The sequence below is a fragment of the Penicillium arizonense genome (assembly GCF_001773325.1).
Source record: "Penicillium arizonense strain CBS 141311 chromosome Unknown PENARI_contig055, whole genome shotgun sequence".
NCBI classification, from domain to species: Eukaryota; Fungi; Ascomycota; class Eurotiomycetes; order Eurotiales; family Aspergillaceae; genus Penicillium; species Penicillium arizonense.
Window position 1 is genome coordinate 28,090 of NW_019173332.1, and position 15,097 is coordinate 43,186.

At 43.2% G+C, this 15,097-nt stretch overlaps 2 protein-coding genes across 2 annotated transcripts; both read left to right on the forward strand.

The window, feature by feature from the left end:
- Positions 1 to 337: 337 nt before the first annotated feature.
- PENARI_c055G11911 (uncharacterized protein) lies at positions 338 to 1,810 on the forward strand (the record flags this gene model as incomplete). The annotated part of the gene is made up of 1 exon (XM_022637481.1): positions 338 to 1,810. One exon carries the CDS (start codon positions 338 to 340, stop codon positions 1,808 to 1,810), a length of 1,473 nt encoding a protein of 490 aa, XP_022482666.1.
- Positions 1,811 to 10,947: 9,137 nt separating this feature from the next.
- Positions 10,948 to 11,640, forward strand: PENARI_c055G03588 (uncharacterized protein; the record flags this gene model as incomplete). The annotated part of the gene is made up of 1 exon (XM_022637473.1): positions 10,948 to 11,640. The coding sequence occupies one exon, from the start codon at positions 10,948 to 10,950 to the stop codon at positions 11,638 to 11,640; it is 693 nt and encodes a 230-aa protein (XP_022482672.1).
- Positions 11,641 to 15,097: the final 3,457 nt, after the last annotated feature.

Here is a 15,097-nt window from a genome sequence, read left to right on the forward strand (position 1 = left end):
AATAGATCGCTGGGTCCAGCCCGCCGCCGATCGTGCCGTCAAGAAGTCTACACTTCGGAAAAAATGGCAACATCGCGCGACATTTATTCTCACGAGTACGATTATACTCGTCGTAACCGGTATGTAATGGTCAAATGTGTATGTAACGCGTAGTAATTGGACTATGCAACGCGCCCACATAATCCGTAGATAGCCGCTCTTGGATTTGGAAAATGTGAAAGACAGAGACTACGAATTGTCGGTGAAGACAAATACTTAGAAAAATTACTGTAATGGAGGGCGCTCATAGTTCAACTCTCAATTTCCTCCTGGAGTCATTTAGTATATCCACGCCACCATGATTAGACATCTGAAGTTGAAGCCATTCAGAACACTACCGTGTCGACCACTTCGGGAAACGACTGCTCCAGGTTTTCACTCTGGAACCGTCGAGGAACAAACACCAAACCCTACCGGCCATTTCGGGAGGCATCATTTAGAACAGTTCTGTATGAACGAACTTGAAGAGAAACATCGCGACAGATCATACCGATACTTCAACAACATCAATCGTTTGGCTGGCCAATTCCCTCGAGCACATTTATCCAGCACAGAAGATAAGGTCACTGTTTGGTGTTCAAATGACTATTTGGGCATGAGTAGAAATTCTACTGTCCTTCATGCCATGAGCGAAACGTTGAAAACCTATGGGGCTGGGGCTGGGGGTACACGCAATATATCTGGCCACAATTTTCATGCCATTTCTCTGGAGAAGACTCTCGCCAACTTGCACAATAAGCCTAGCGCGCTTGTTTTCTCCTCCTGCTATGTGGCAAATGACGCGACACTTTCTACGCTTGGGAGCAAGCTGCCTGATTGTGTGATTTTCAGCGATAGTATGAATCATGCGTCTATGATTCAGGGTATTCGAAACTCGAGAGCCCAGAAAATCATTTTTAAGCACAATGATCTTGAAGATTTGGAGTCAAAACTCGATTCTGTTGCACCCCATCGACCCAAAATCATCGCATTTGAGTCTGTATACAGCATGTCCGGGTCAATTGCACCGATCGAGGGTATTTGCACCTTGGCTGAAAGATACGGTGCGATTACCTTTCTGGATGAAGTTCATGCTGTTGGGATGTATGGACCATCGGGGGCTGGCATCGCAGAACACCTCGACTTTGAGTTTCATCAGGCCCGTCAAAAGTCCAGAATACCGTCCAGATCTCACAGGGATGTGATGTCACGAGTCGATATCGTTAGTGGGACTCTGGGAAAGGCATTTGGAGGTGCGGGAGGCTACATTGCGGCGACCAGCAGTGTCGTAGATTTCATTCGAAGTCTTGCACCAGGCTTTATTTTTACTACCTCTCTCCCTCCACACGTGATGGCCGGGGCTCATGCAGCCGTTGAGTATCAGCGAAATTGCGCTGCCGAGCGTGTCCTTCAGCAGGTACATACACGCATGCTAAAGGCTGAGCTTGTCGCCCAGGCATTCCCGGTTGTCCCAAATCCCTCTCATATAATACCACTGCTTGTTGGCGACGCGGAAAAAGCGAAGGCAGCTTCTGATCTTTTGCTACGGAAGCATGCCATCTATGTTCAATCTATCAACTATCCCACGGTCGAGCGTGGGATGGAGAGACTACGGATTACACCTACCCCTGGACATACCAAAGACTTGCAAAAGGAGTTGATTGAGGCACTAGAGGGTGTCTGGACTGAGCTTGAACTGCCTCGCCTGAGTGATATTTCTCAAGAAAGGGTCTTTTTCAATGACAACGCACCTATTTGGACGGATGAACAATTAGAACTCTATCAGAAGTGAGAATGACTTCTCCGAGCAAACAGTCATTCTTAGGGTAATTGAATGAAGTGATCCAGCTGCACTGCTATCATCTTTGCTCGTATAAACAATTGCACTAGTTTAGCGTCCCAAATGCCACTGTCTATGCATATTCGAAGGGGGCAATGCATAGCTCCGACAGATGATCTTGAGTACTGTAACATTAAGGGTCGATACATGAAGACCCTTCGAGCTTCATTCCATTAGTGCAGGCATCTGAATCAGTCGAGATAATGATGACAGAATCCGAGCACGGTAACGTACAACTTCCATAAGGTAACAAATGAGAAAGCGAAGGTTCACAAACTGGGCAAATTTTAGGTTTCGGGAAAGTCTCCTGAAACTGGGAAAAGGTTTAAGTGGTTAGCACAACTCGTTCATGCTCCCCGTGAGATGCATATAAAATTGGTCTCTCCCTCCGAACGACTTGGCGGTGGTGCAAATACATGTACATGGGCCCAGAGACGAGTGCAAGCCAGGAGGTTAGATATTGATGTTTGTACACGCACGCGCCAATAGCATTCGCCTGCTGCCCCTGCTACTGCCGCGCCATTTATGGCATAAGGCTGAGATTAGTCTCTCCAAACCATGTTACGAGATTTTTCTTATTCGTGAGATACAGTGATCAGTCCATCAGTCAGTGGCACTGTCTCTCCAGTTTCCTACCTTAACAAAAGTAGTTTCTGATGCCAAATGATGACCAATACGCTTCACTGGGAAACTTTCAACACTTTCATGGCTAGTAATGTTTTAAGCATAGCACAATGTAGTCTTTTCAAAGCGTCTTTTAGGGAGCTCGACCTCGGGACGTGAGGGTGATGCTCAGCCTTATAAGAAACCGTAAACCGAATCTACTCTGCAAGCACTATTAGTTATGCACCAGGTCTACTTGTATTAATATGATGTAGCGAACTCGACTGCTTTCGATCTATCCGTTCAGTTCTGTCTTTATAACGGAGCAGCCATTGTAGATAGCAGACACATCAAAAAGGTATAAAGCGGGAAGGTCAGTGTGACAGGTGGGTCCGCCATAACGTTAATCCTCCACTCATCGTATATGCTTCATGTGTATCCCTGACAGCCCCAGGAGATAGGTTGGAGTTCCTAGGGATAAGCAGCTCCTATAACTGCTTTTGACGTTTCCAGGGTCAATGCATTGACTGCCAGAGTCGAGCCAGCAACAATGCGAGAGACTTTGTCAAAAACTCTGCCGCCGACTCCAGAGTTGGGTGTTGTCTGCAAGGTATTTCTTCACACTCAACAAGCCTGCACTTTACTGAAACCTCAGACAGCTTGTCATTGGTTTAGATGATACTGTACTCAAGGATATCCTGTTACTATTACGCCCAAGTGACCTTGCTGCGACATAGTTGACGTTACGTGGCTCGTACAATATGAAAGGCTGACAATGAATATCGTAGCCCTCTGGTGACATGCACAACCTTCGGAAACCAAATTCTACGGATTTCATCCGTCAATAGTTCTATAAAGAAATTTCAAGCATACTTTTGAAAGAGTTCATAATCAATCTGCTAAAAAAGAACTAGCTCTACTCACAAAGTTGCGACGCTGCCCATGTGTAGAAGGAGCAGATCGGATTTTCTTGAGTCAAAGCCCTCAATAAAAGGGTTGTCCTCGAGGCAAACCGACTTACTCTCGCCATTGCTATACGATGTAAGAATCTTATTGTAGGGTAGGTTTAAGTGACACTCAATAGTCATCTGAAGCAATTTCTTTGACTACGCAAGGAACAGAGCTTATCGCGTAATCATCTTGAATTGAACCCACGATTCGTATGTTCGAGCGAGACATCATCACATGGCTCTACACCTCGTAGTTCTGATTTTGAGCGTACAGTATATTGCCTGATCATAGTTGAGCAATGTCTAAATCTGATCATCTCTAATGAGTTGGAGACTGTACGCCAACGTCACCGAGTGACCATAGGGGGTCAAAAAGGACTTGCAGAATTGAGACAATGCAATTGATGCAAGAAACTGCGTGCCTCGGTGAGGCGTTGACCACCCCTCCCTTCACCGCACTACCATTCACTACAACAGTGATGTTTCAATACACACATTTCACCACATCAACACATCAACGCACTAACACACTAACATACCAACACTCACTAACTCTCACTAACTCTCACCATAACAAACATTTTATCAAAATAAGACAAGCATACCCGCACAAGATCTCTATTTACTCTACACCTAAATGAAAAATGCCATTTTCTACGGACCGCGAAAAAGGTAGCAAGAGTGGGAATATAGGTCGCTAACGACGTAAGCCTAGTTTGAATCTTACGATTTTGGGATTGAATTTGGGATGATCTATATTCATTCTATCTATCCAATGGTGCTTCTTCGGAATACGAAACAGATTATAAAGATGTTAGGCAGGTCTTTGCTTTACCGAATACTCTTAGAATACTCGAATACTAGTCCCTAACACCACGAAGAGGTGCCTACACGTCGTTAGGGTCCTTGTTGTCGCAGCGTCCCCCTACGAGGTAGTCTTGTTGTCGCAGCACCTCCCTATGAGGATTGTTATTGACGTAGACCTATCCTACGAGGATTATTGTTCACGCACACCTATCCTACGAAGCACCTTTTTACACTCGCAGGGCTTAAAGTAGCGAGGAGTATATTCTTATATCACTAGGCTTGTAGTAGCGACAGCCGTGGTCATAGAAGCTCTTAAGCTAGTAGGCAAGAGAGGGACACTATAATATATTAAAGTGTGAGGACCGAAGTCCTAAGTTTTTTAGGCTAGGAATCCGGCCCCTTTTATGCCTTTTCGGCTATGTCTCTACGAAGGAACTAGTTACGTAGATAGTAGCGAGAATCACTACCTCGTTAATAGGCGCTAAAGCTTAGGGGTTTACGACGTTAAAATAGTGTTTAGAGACTTTATAGCCTATAGAGTTAAGTCTCGAGCTAGAATTATTCCTCTCAAAATTCTACGTTAAGTGTGGTAAACCACTTTTATTAACTATTAAAATAAAACTAACGCCGCAAAAATAGGATGAACGCGGTAGCACTCTATATCTACCCCTTTTAGCCGTAGTCACTGTCTCTTTTATAGGGTTAAAGTGCTTTAATAGATACCGAAATAATAGGTTATAGACTTTATAGTTGACAGAAACGCTAAAGTGTACTTACGGTTAACTAGAGGACCCTTTCGTCTCGCTAGAATCAATCCTATCCATCCCTAGCCCCGCGCCGTTAAATGTTATTTCTTTCCTATCTACTCGCAGCTAGCTAATGTTATATATACTTAAATTTCTACTCCCTAGGCGCATAGACACTAATATACTCTTAAACTCCGGATATAGATTGTCTTTCTTTAAGAGGGCATAACCAAAGTCTAGACCCTATTAGAAAGACATAAATAGGAAACCGAACCTAGTTTCTAGGACAACTATATAAACTATTATAGCTACTAAGGCTCACGAGCTAGGTTCTTATGATCGCTATCTATCTCGCGAGATTGCAACGCTACTATCACATTAATAAGAGCTTAGATATAAATAGCACCCGATAGGCTAATCAAACACTATACGCGAATTTAGATAGACGTAGGTACAGGGTGCGATATAAATCCTAGCGACGACCTAGGTGATATTCGATCAATGAGCTTATATTTATGGCCCGAAAAAGAAAATATAAGGGCTTACAAAGGTCTAGACATAAGCTATAGGACTAGACTAGATAGTAGTTAGCTTAGGAATAGAATAGGTCTTTGCTTAGGAGGTACTAGTGGGGTAGGTTAGGTATTTGAAATATCACGCAGACTTTAGCGATAGAGTAGTACACTAAAACCTAATCAGTGGTTATATTCTCCTAGTTACTATCACAAAAGAGTAAGTATCCTCTATCAAGTAGCAAGCTACTCTTTGTCTATCTAGTCTATAGAATATTCTAGAAGCTATGTCTTTTATCCTACATAAACCTTCCCTATAGAGAGTATACTCTCTTTAAGCCCGATATATCCTCTCTATCTATATAATTCTGTCGCTAGTCTAGTATCTTAAATAGATAGCTTATAGAACTATGCCAATTGTGGATTGACTATATAAGATCACGTAAAATGTCGTCGGTTTTTGCACTAAAAGCTAAGAGACCGATTAGCTTCCGGATATAAGTCGATATTGTAGGCCGGCCCTCCTACGGCCCCTAAACTCTATTTCAATCACCCTACGAATCTTAATCATGACTCTAGCGATAGAGAATCTTTAATATAGTATTAGTCTTTTCTAAAATCGTATACATAAGTAGAGAGAGATAGTAGTGATTAGCCCTAATTCTCTAGACTTCTCTTTTAGACTATAGGGCTTAATCACGAGCAACCTAGTAAGTAAGTAGGGTAGAAGCCCGGGCTTAAATTCTTTATAATAGCCGTATTCTCTCACCGAATAAGTGTTTCTATGGTTTATCTAAATAAGTTCTCGAAATAATTTACGGTTCCGCTACTAGTCGATAGTCCCGCTCGTGATTCTATATCTATATCAAACTTATTTCCTAGTGACTTCGTCGTAGGTCGAAAACAAATCGTAGGCTTTATTCTAAAGATCACTCTACTTTCGATCACCGATCTAATCAAATCTAACCAGACTTATTACCTCGACTAATAAGAATCTAGATATTTCATTACCTAGGAGCCCCCTTGCTACTATGTCCTCTCTTGTCACGAGAGCACTCGTAGTGCTTCAAATCCTTATACACTATTCGTAGTATTTTACGGGCCGTATAGGACTCTAATAACATACTCTCCTAGCTTAGTATAACAAGGCTGAAAATAGGTAGGCGGGCCTATTCTGAGGGCACCACAATCGTGCTCGGATCCTTACCTTTGACTTTGGGACTTCCTTACTATTGTTGTCATTCTAAAGGGCGATTGCTCCTTCCTATACGGAGTAAATGGAATGATATACAACCACGCTGATACAGACGCGCTCGAAATCAGTTTCACAATTTTACTCTCTTCGATTCTTTTCTAAACTTAATCCTGAAACACGCTAGTCTACGATCGGTTTAGATAATTTCAACCTCGCGAAACGTAATGTAACTCCAAATCACATGAGATATTCTGTAAAATATTGGAAATAATCATATGGTTCATGTCTATATATATCAATGCTTCTCACGAGTCACTACTCCAATACTGATAACATTCTTTCTCATAGTGAATCAATACTTAGCCGAGCTTGCGTAATAACCCGTAGATTTATCACGTATCTAGCGTGTTCGATAGAACGAGAAGCCCAAACCAAAACAACGAATCTTTGCTTACTAGCGTCGATTGATAGCTTACCTGACAGCTATATGCTCGTGATTGCCCCTTCCGAGAATCCCCTAGATACAATAATGGCGTATACGACATTATATGATAGGACAAATTCTAGGCTCTGAGTTGGGTAGAACCTTAGCTATAGCACTGCTCTGTTCCGTAAGTAGGGCGCTTCAATATAAGAGGACAAGGCTAGTCAGTGTAATTGCCTTAGAATAATCGGAAATATTGAATTAAGCGCGCCTACCGGATCTGCGGACGACTGATCCTTACCATAACAAAGATCGTATTTAGATCAACGGAGGGCTATTCAAGGATTCATACTACTAGATTCTCTATAACGAGGAGTTTTAATAATGGCGAGACAACCAGAATAACTGTCTCCTCTAGATTAGAGGCGATCCGGGCAAAGGCAAGACAATGCTACTATGCGGTATTATCGATGAATTAACTCGAATATGTAGGGACACTACGAATGTCTTATTCTTTTTTTGCTAAGCTATAGACGTAACGGCTGTTCTCCGTGGCTTAATATATTCGCTTATCGAGAAGTAGCTATCCCTTCTCTCTTACGTATAGAGCTAGTATAACAAGGTGTTACGGACAGGCTAGTCACACAATCAATTTGGGACCGCAACTTACTGATGGGCCACCGAGAGCCAACCGATCCATCTGTCATCAGTATCACGTGATGACCAGCCTGAGCACTCAGGGCGATCAGCCAAGACAGGCGCCAGCTACCAGTGTACCGTCGCACCAAGATATACCACAACGCTAAAGGACAGTAAGACCACTTTCGGCCTGGTCAGCACAAACACATTTTGTTCCGCACAACCACAGTGGTTTGATAAGCACCAACCACGTGACCCAAACAAAGAGGTACTCCTGAATCTACTCCGAGGGAGTAGACAAAGGAGTAGCCGAACGAAGGATATATAAGGGCCCTCCCTCATATACTTAGTTTAGTTCTTCGTGTTAAATCATACATTGTTACTTGTGTCTACTGTTCAGAACATTTGGTGACTCGTACAACTTGATTATAACTTGACAACACTACGAATAAACCTACACTCCGGTATTGGTTAGTTCGGCGCATTATCTGGCATCGCTCCTCGATACCCTCAAAAGGACTTAGCCCGTATAAGGCCTATTAGGCAACGGTACGGTTGAGAGACAGATCGTTGACGTTGGAAACAAGGAAGCATTCAGGCAAGTATAACCCGGGAATCTTCTAACATAGTGACGACCCGATAGTCGTGCGTAACATCATGCTAGCCACGACTGGATCTCTTTAATATACATGTCTAAATCAAAAACCATCCTCGTGTGCACTGATGCTAAAGAAATAGCTTTTTTATTGAAGTCAAGCTTTTATGATTAGGAAAGCTATCTCTTTATAAGAGCTATCTCGTCATTTCATTACACTCCTTGAATAAATCACGTAGTTTTCCACTTCAACGTTAAAGTGCACAGAAATCATGTTCTGATCCTATTCTCCCGAGAAGACATGAATACATCGCATAGTCTTAGAAAGAATCCATATGCTTCCATAAAATTACTTACACTGTGAGGCCGTCGCAATAAGCACTTACATAATGGCATCAACGAGTCGCTTAGTCTTTCTACCTCGTTGGCGGAAAGATCAGAGATGAACTTGAATTGGATGCGCAGGTGGTTCGTATAGCAACCGGGCCCAGCCTCATACTAAGGTTCACGCTCCTGATCACTCTCAGGAGTAAAAATTTTAGTATCCCTTCGCCTTTAGACGGCAACCTTCGTCCCGTCAAAAAAGGCCTGGCTTTATCACTACAGTATTGTTCAATGACATCCCCTACCAAATGTTCCTTCCCACTCCACTTTTTCGGGTCCCCTCTCAAAATATATATATCACTTGTATAGTATATAGCACCACCATTTTATGGTCTATAATATTACAATTAAATTTCAGGGTTGCTTAATAATAGCACTTTCGAAAATTCGCTTAATATTTTGTGTAATACCCCTTAGCCTTCCTCACTGCCTTTAAACGTCTTCCTATACTCAATATTAGCGAATCTATCTTTGCCTGATCTAATGCCTTCCAAGCTTCCACTAGGCATTTTTTAAAATATTTCTAGTCTGCCTCCGACCTTCCTTGGCCAATAAGCTCTAGAAACATTGCAAAAAGCTTCACTTTTAACCAGCGCTATACCGGTTCAATTAGGTTTAAATCGGGTGAGTGCGCGGGCCAATCCTCGACGTATACTCCGTGAGTTTCAAACCACTCTTTCGTGTCCTTTGCTAGGTGAATCCTCGCGTTATCTTGCTGAAATACTAAATTAGGGATGTAGATTAGCATTAGACCTTTTTTAAGCGTCGAAATATACGACTTTGCGGTATAAACCCTCCCCGAACGCGATTCTTCGTCACGTTCCATAATTATTAAATCTGTTCGACCTCCTAGCTAGATTCCGGCCTAAACTATTTGCGAAATATCTTTAACGTAAGCCTTAGTATTCATAAGGTCTTTACGAAGGCCCTCTAAGGTCGTACGAAAGCACTATTGTGGTCTAAAGTTCGAGGTTCGCTACACTAAACACTCGTCTAAGAAGATCCACAATTAGAAGCTTTCACGTCGCTATTTTCGCGCAAATTTTAGCCTCTTCCTTGCAAGAGGAGGCTTAATTGGTATTTTCTGTTTCGATCGCCGTTTTCTGAGTCCGAATCGCTTTATAATTCGACGAATAGTGGAGGGTGACGGATGCTGAGCTATGGCAGCACTTAGCTATTTATAGGTCCAAAACAGATGCCGACGTGCCTGTAAATAGAGATAAGAGCAAGCGCGCTCACTAATAATAGCGGGACGACCGCTTTTTTCGCGATTCTATAGCTTTTCGCCTTCTAAATAGCGTTTTAGCGTATTGTAGATTGTACGCCGAGAGCAGCCAAAGTCATTAGCTAATTGCACTTGCGTAGCGCTATTCTCGTGAGCATAGATAATAGCTAACCTTTGGGACGTAGATAGCTGTGCCATTTTGCTACTTTTTGGTCCTAATTTCATTGCAATTGGAGCAATAGGGGAGGTGTAGGAAGAAAAATAAAATGGTGGGTTGGTTGTTGGGCCAATATAGTGGGGCGGAGTGGGAAGGAACATATGACTAGTATCTGTAACTTCGACGTCGTTCTGACGATCGCAAGACTGTCAGGCTCTGCCCTTGAGCAGAAGAGACCCTAAAATGGGCCGAATTGTGAAGTTACAACGCTGCCGCGTTTCGGGGAAATATTCAATGCGGCGTCGAACAGGATACACTGTTGATTGCCGTTATTTGTGGGAAGCGCTGGTCTCAAAATCGGCACTACTAACCACGCGCAAAGAATGCATGGAACTGTCTCCTGCTTACCTTTACCAGCTTGGGTGGATATGTTGCCAGTATCTCATACGTATGGAATTTTCGTTCGAGTGTGTGGAGTGAGCGAACGAGATGTCAACACTGGTTCACGCTCCATACGCACACGGATGCAGGGATCTTCAATTCCTCTTGGTTCTTCAGAGGGAACCACGCGTTATTTTTGTCAGGAATAAACTTTCGGGGCTATTCGGAGACACAACCGACTTAGTTGTCAATAACATCGGGACTTATGAGGCGGTGCAACCGTATTTGCAGAAAGTTGATTGGACGTGCTCTAATCTACACTGGGGATCAGCCTCCGCCCAACACGAGGTTGACAACTCAGCCTCACTTTGCTGGTTACAAAGCCTTAAAATAGGCTTATGTTCATATATAGGTTTGATACTCCGATATGAGAGGAAGAATCCATACCACCGAATTCAGCCACACATCAAAATGTCCTCTGAACCTTACTTGGATGCTGCAAACACTGCTCGCCCGGGCAGCAAAAGCTCCGCCGAACTCTCAATTTACAACGACGTCCCACCAATAACCCCATCGTCACGCCTCTTCCACGTCTACCATCGGCGACGAAAGCTCGATTTTGCCATCTTCACTGCCGAAAAAGTCCCCCTCGCATACGTGCGTTGTTCAACCTTTACCGTCGGCAAACCAGATTTAACATACCACGCCGGCGAAACTGAGGATGCCCCGATCACAGCCGTCTGCAAATTCATCAATTTCTCTCGACACTGCAAAGTGGGTCTCGGTAATCCGAATGATCCCAACGTCGCCTGGGAGGATCTAACGCGCCATAAACTCACGACACATTATCGGTTCGAGATCGCACTGAATAGTGGTGAGCGAAGGGCTTTTGTCTGGAAGCGAACCAATAGTGTCGGAATTGGAGAGGAGAAGCCGTCGAAAATCGGTTCGAAGAATTTTAAGCTTCAGGATGAACGGACTGCCGAGCTCGTCGCTGTTTACCTTAATAATGGGACAAAAAGCTGGAAGAAGTCTGGCAAGTTCCAGATTAATGTGGATTATGGGGCTGCTTTTGATACTATGGTCTTTATTACCGGGTTGGGGCTTTTAGAGAAAGAGAGGCGCCGGGCGAGGAGTCAGGAAGGGGCCGCTGGCGGTGATTAATCGATACAACATGGGACGCCTTAGTGCGCCGCGAGGGCGATAAGTCTTTATATAGTTCGTTCGAGAAGCGATGGCACTATATTTTCGATCTATTTGTAGAGAAACTACTAAAACTACGACACTTTTGAATCGGCTGTAGTAATTGGTACGTGGATATTCTATTTAAGTAGGAGAGGGATATTAAGGTCGGGCTATATTATAATTAGTATATATGCTACTATAATAGATATAGCCCTTCGCCTTATATAGAAGGTGAGGATCCTAAAGAACTTATAAACCTTAAGAATACGTGGAGACCGTCACTAGAATATGACGATAAGGATCGCGCGGCACTACGGAAACTATTGGCAAAGCTTAGGCAATCGGTCTAGGAAAGTTATTCGAATAGACACTCTAGTAGTCGTATAGTGGATCTTATCTAGAGGAGATACGGATCCGTAGAGTGATATAGTATCTATAGATTGCAATCACTTAGGTAAAAGAGCCTCTACCTAGGCACGGCTTCTAAGGTTAGAAATTATGTAGACGGTTTCTAAGTCGGCTAGGGGTTAGTAGTATTTGCTAAGTGATTGCTTAATATTTAAAATGATATTATATATAAGAAAGTAGGAATATATACCTCTAGGGCTATCTACGCAATATCCTTTATCCTTTAAATACTAGTGAGTCGACACCTAGGACTAGACGTAGACTACCTAGTTATCCTCTAACACTATAATTGATTAATCTAGATATTGTAAGGTTCCGTTTCTAATAGGCAATTCATGACTTAGACTAGAGCCACCCTAGGGTTATAGGAAATTTAGCTTGCGTAGGGCTATTAATAAAGAGGTTCTTAATTAGAATCCACATTTTAAAACTTCTTTAATATCTCTAGCTTTACAAATAGAGGACTCCTATAGAGCTATGGAGGATGAGATATTAAGAGGAAGCGAATTCGAATTCTACTAAATAACCACTGACAAAGCGGATTTCCCTTTTGTTTGCTTTGTTTGTAGGATTAACGTTCTAGAGGCCGTTGAGACTATATAAGCTCATTACGGATGCTATTTTTACGCTGTCATTTACACACGTACTGGAATACTACTAAGAATGGGGTTCGGGGGTAGATTAACCGTAATAGGTATAGCGACGTTTCAAAAGAGGACTCGAGAAAGAATCTGTGTGTAGCTGGTGGATCTGATTTCGATCCATGCTGTACTAGGAATATAACGGAAAGCAATAATCCAACTGGAAAATATGAAGTAGCAAGTCATTGTGACATCAAAATCAAAGTCAGACCTCATTTTATCTTAAGCCTTTCTCTTTCCTCGCACTTTTGTGGCCTATGTGTATATATCGCAATATCTACCGCCAGTCAGTGTTCAACTGCTCAACCACCTAACACTTCTATTTCAATCCCGCATGGCGAAAATGGCCTTTGGCACTCTCTTCTTTTGCACACCATTCGAGGAAAATATCAAAGCCTTGGCCGGGGTCTCTCTCATAGCGACTCCAGTTACGCTTGATAAAACTTTTAAGCTCGGTAAAGAATTTTTCAATCGGGTTGAGGTCGCGCGAATAGGGCGGCAAATAGACCAATTTCACCCTAGTATCCACACACATTTGTGCGAGACCCTCTGAGTGGTGAAATGATGCGTTGTCTATCACAAGAACGGATTTTTGTTCTGGCCATCTTCCGCAATGCTGGAGTAGCTGAGCTATGAAGTCCTCAAACACGGTAGCATTCGTAGAGCCGTGGAAGACTCGCGAGAGAACGATTCTATCTTGGGCATACGCGGGAAGTATCTGATATCGCTGGTCGCGATGAAACTGTGTCACTTGCAGTGGAGCTTTGCTAAGCGGCGCCTAACCTGTCCGTCTGAACCCAATCCTTCTATCACACCCAGATTTATCAATATATACTAAGTGGTACGATTGGAACTCCGAAATGTTATGCAGATAATAATCTCTTAGGTCGGAATTTTGCTCTCTTACGCGTTGCCGCGTAGTCTTTTAGACTAGCCTTGAGCGATAAGGGCTCTTTTAATGCTGGAGGTTGTAACCAATGCCCGGAACTCATCCTAGAGAAAGACAGCCATCTTATCGAGGTATAGACCGGGTTTTTCGGATAGGTGATTACAGAGGGCTTCTATTATCAGCGGAATCACGGTTCGTTTCCGGCCTATTCGAGTCAAGGGTGCGTAGATACTTCCGAATTGCCGTAAATTCCTACGATAATTAATGATCGTAACTTTGCTGCATTTAGCTTCAGCGGCCATTTGAGACGTGGTAAAAGACTGGCTCTCTATCATGTCACGGATGAGATGAAGCTTTGAGGCTGAGAGTCTTGGAGCCATGACGTCTATATTGGGCTTCTGCGAATTCTTAGTGAAGACAGTATGGTTGGTAGTGATGGAGTAATTAGCAGTGTCATGTAAATTACATAGACTGACGGTGGGGACCGTATTGTAAGATACAGCTACAATCTTAGTAAGCGGTCTGGGAGGCGGACGGGTTACGGGTTTCGGGTTCTCCATATCGGGACTAGCGCATTTCGTACCCTTGCGCGGGAATCAAGGAATAGTGTAGAGGTATAGCTGTTTTCGAAAACTACTGTAACACTTAATTTCGCTTCGCTCATTCTACGTACCGGGAGACTCCTAGGAACTGTGATCTTGGGCCTAGGAGACTATCTAGTATATAAACAAATGATTGGTGCCTTGCTCCATATAAATTAAACATCAGCAAACCCCCTAACTTCTTTTTATTATAATTTATCTCTCTGCCTACTAAGCGACTGAGCTGAGCATATCGAGATTCACTGTCACTATGGTAAGTACAGTCATCTATATCTACAATTTATGATCTTGAGCAATGCCACTAATGCAACGCAAGGTTATTGTGGCTTCCTTAAAGACGATATGCCTTATCCGGTGCCACAGGATTGTTGAACATACGACGACCTTTTTAGAAGGAGTCGTAGGTGCGAAAGAAAGCGAAATCAGAGAAAATTTGCCGTGGGTATTCGATGGATGGAGCCTACCTCAATCCATTGAACTCAACAGGGACTTGTACAGCTGGTTCGAATGCGGCTCAAAGTCACTTTGGAGGCAAAGTGCAAGGCGAAGAAAGGCCGGCACCTGCACGTTGTGTGCATTTTAAGGGCCACCTCAAGTGTAAAAGACGATAAGGAATTCGATCTTCACGTAGCTCTTTGGCTTAGATCCGAAGTGCTTGAGAAAATCGCTCCTTGCCTGCTTAAAACTTACAACACAGATCCGAGTATGTATTTCAGCGACAAGGGGAGCTCCAAAAAGCTAATTGCCACTCAAAGGTGCTATCGATTTGAAGAATCTCCCGGGTCCTAAGAGGGAAGCAGGTATGAAGAGTGCTAAGCCGATGAGCCCACGTCGCTCCGTCAAATTCGAAATCTACTGTAATATACGTGCTGGAACGAGTTTGTTTCAATGACTCC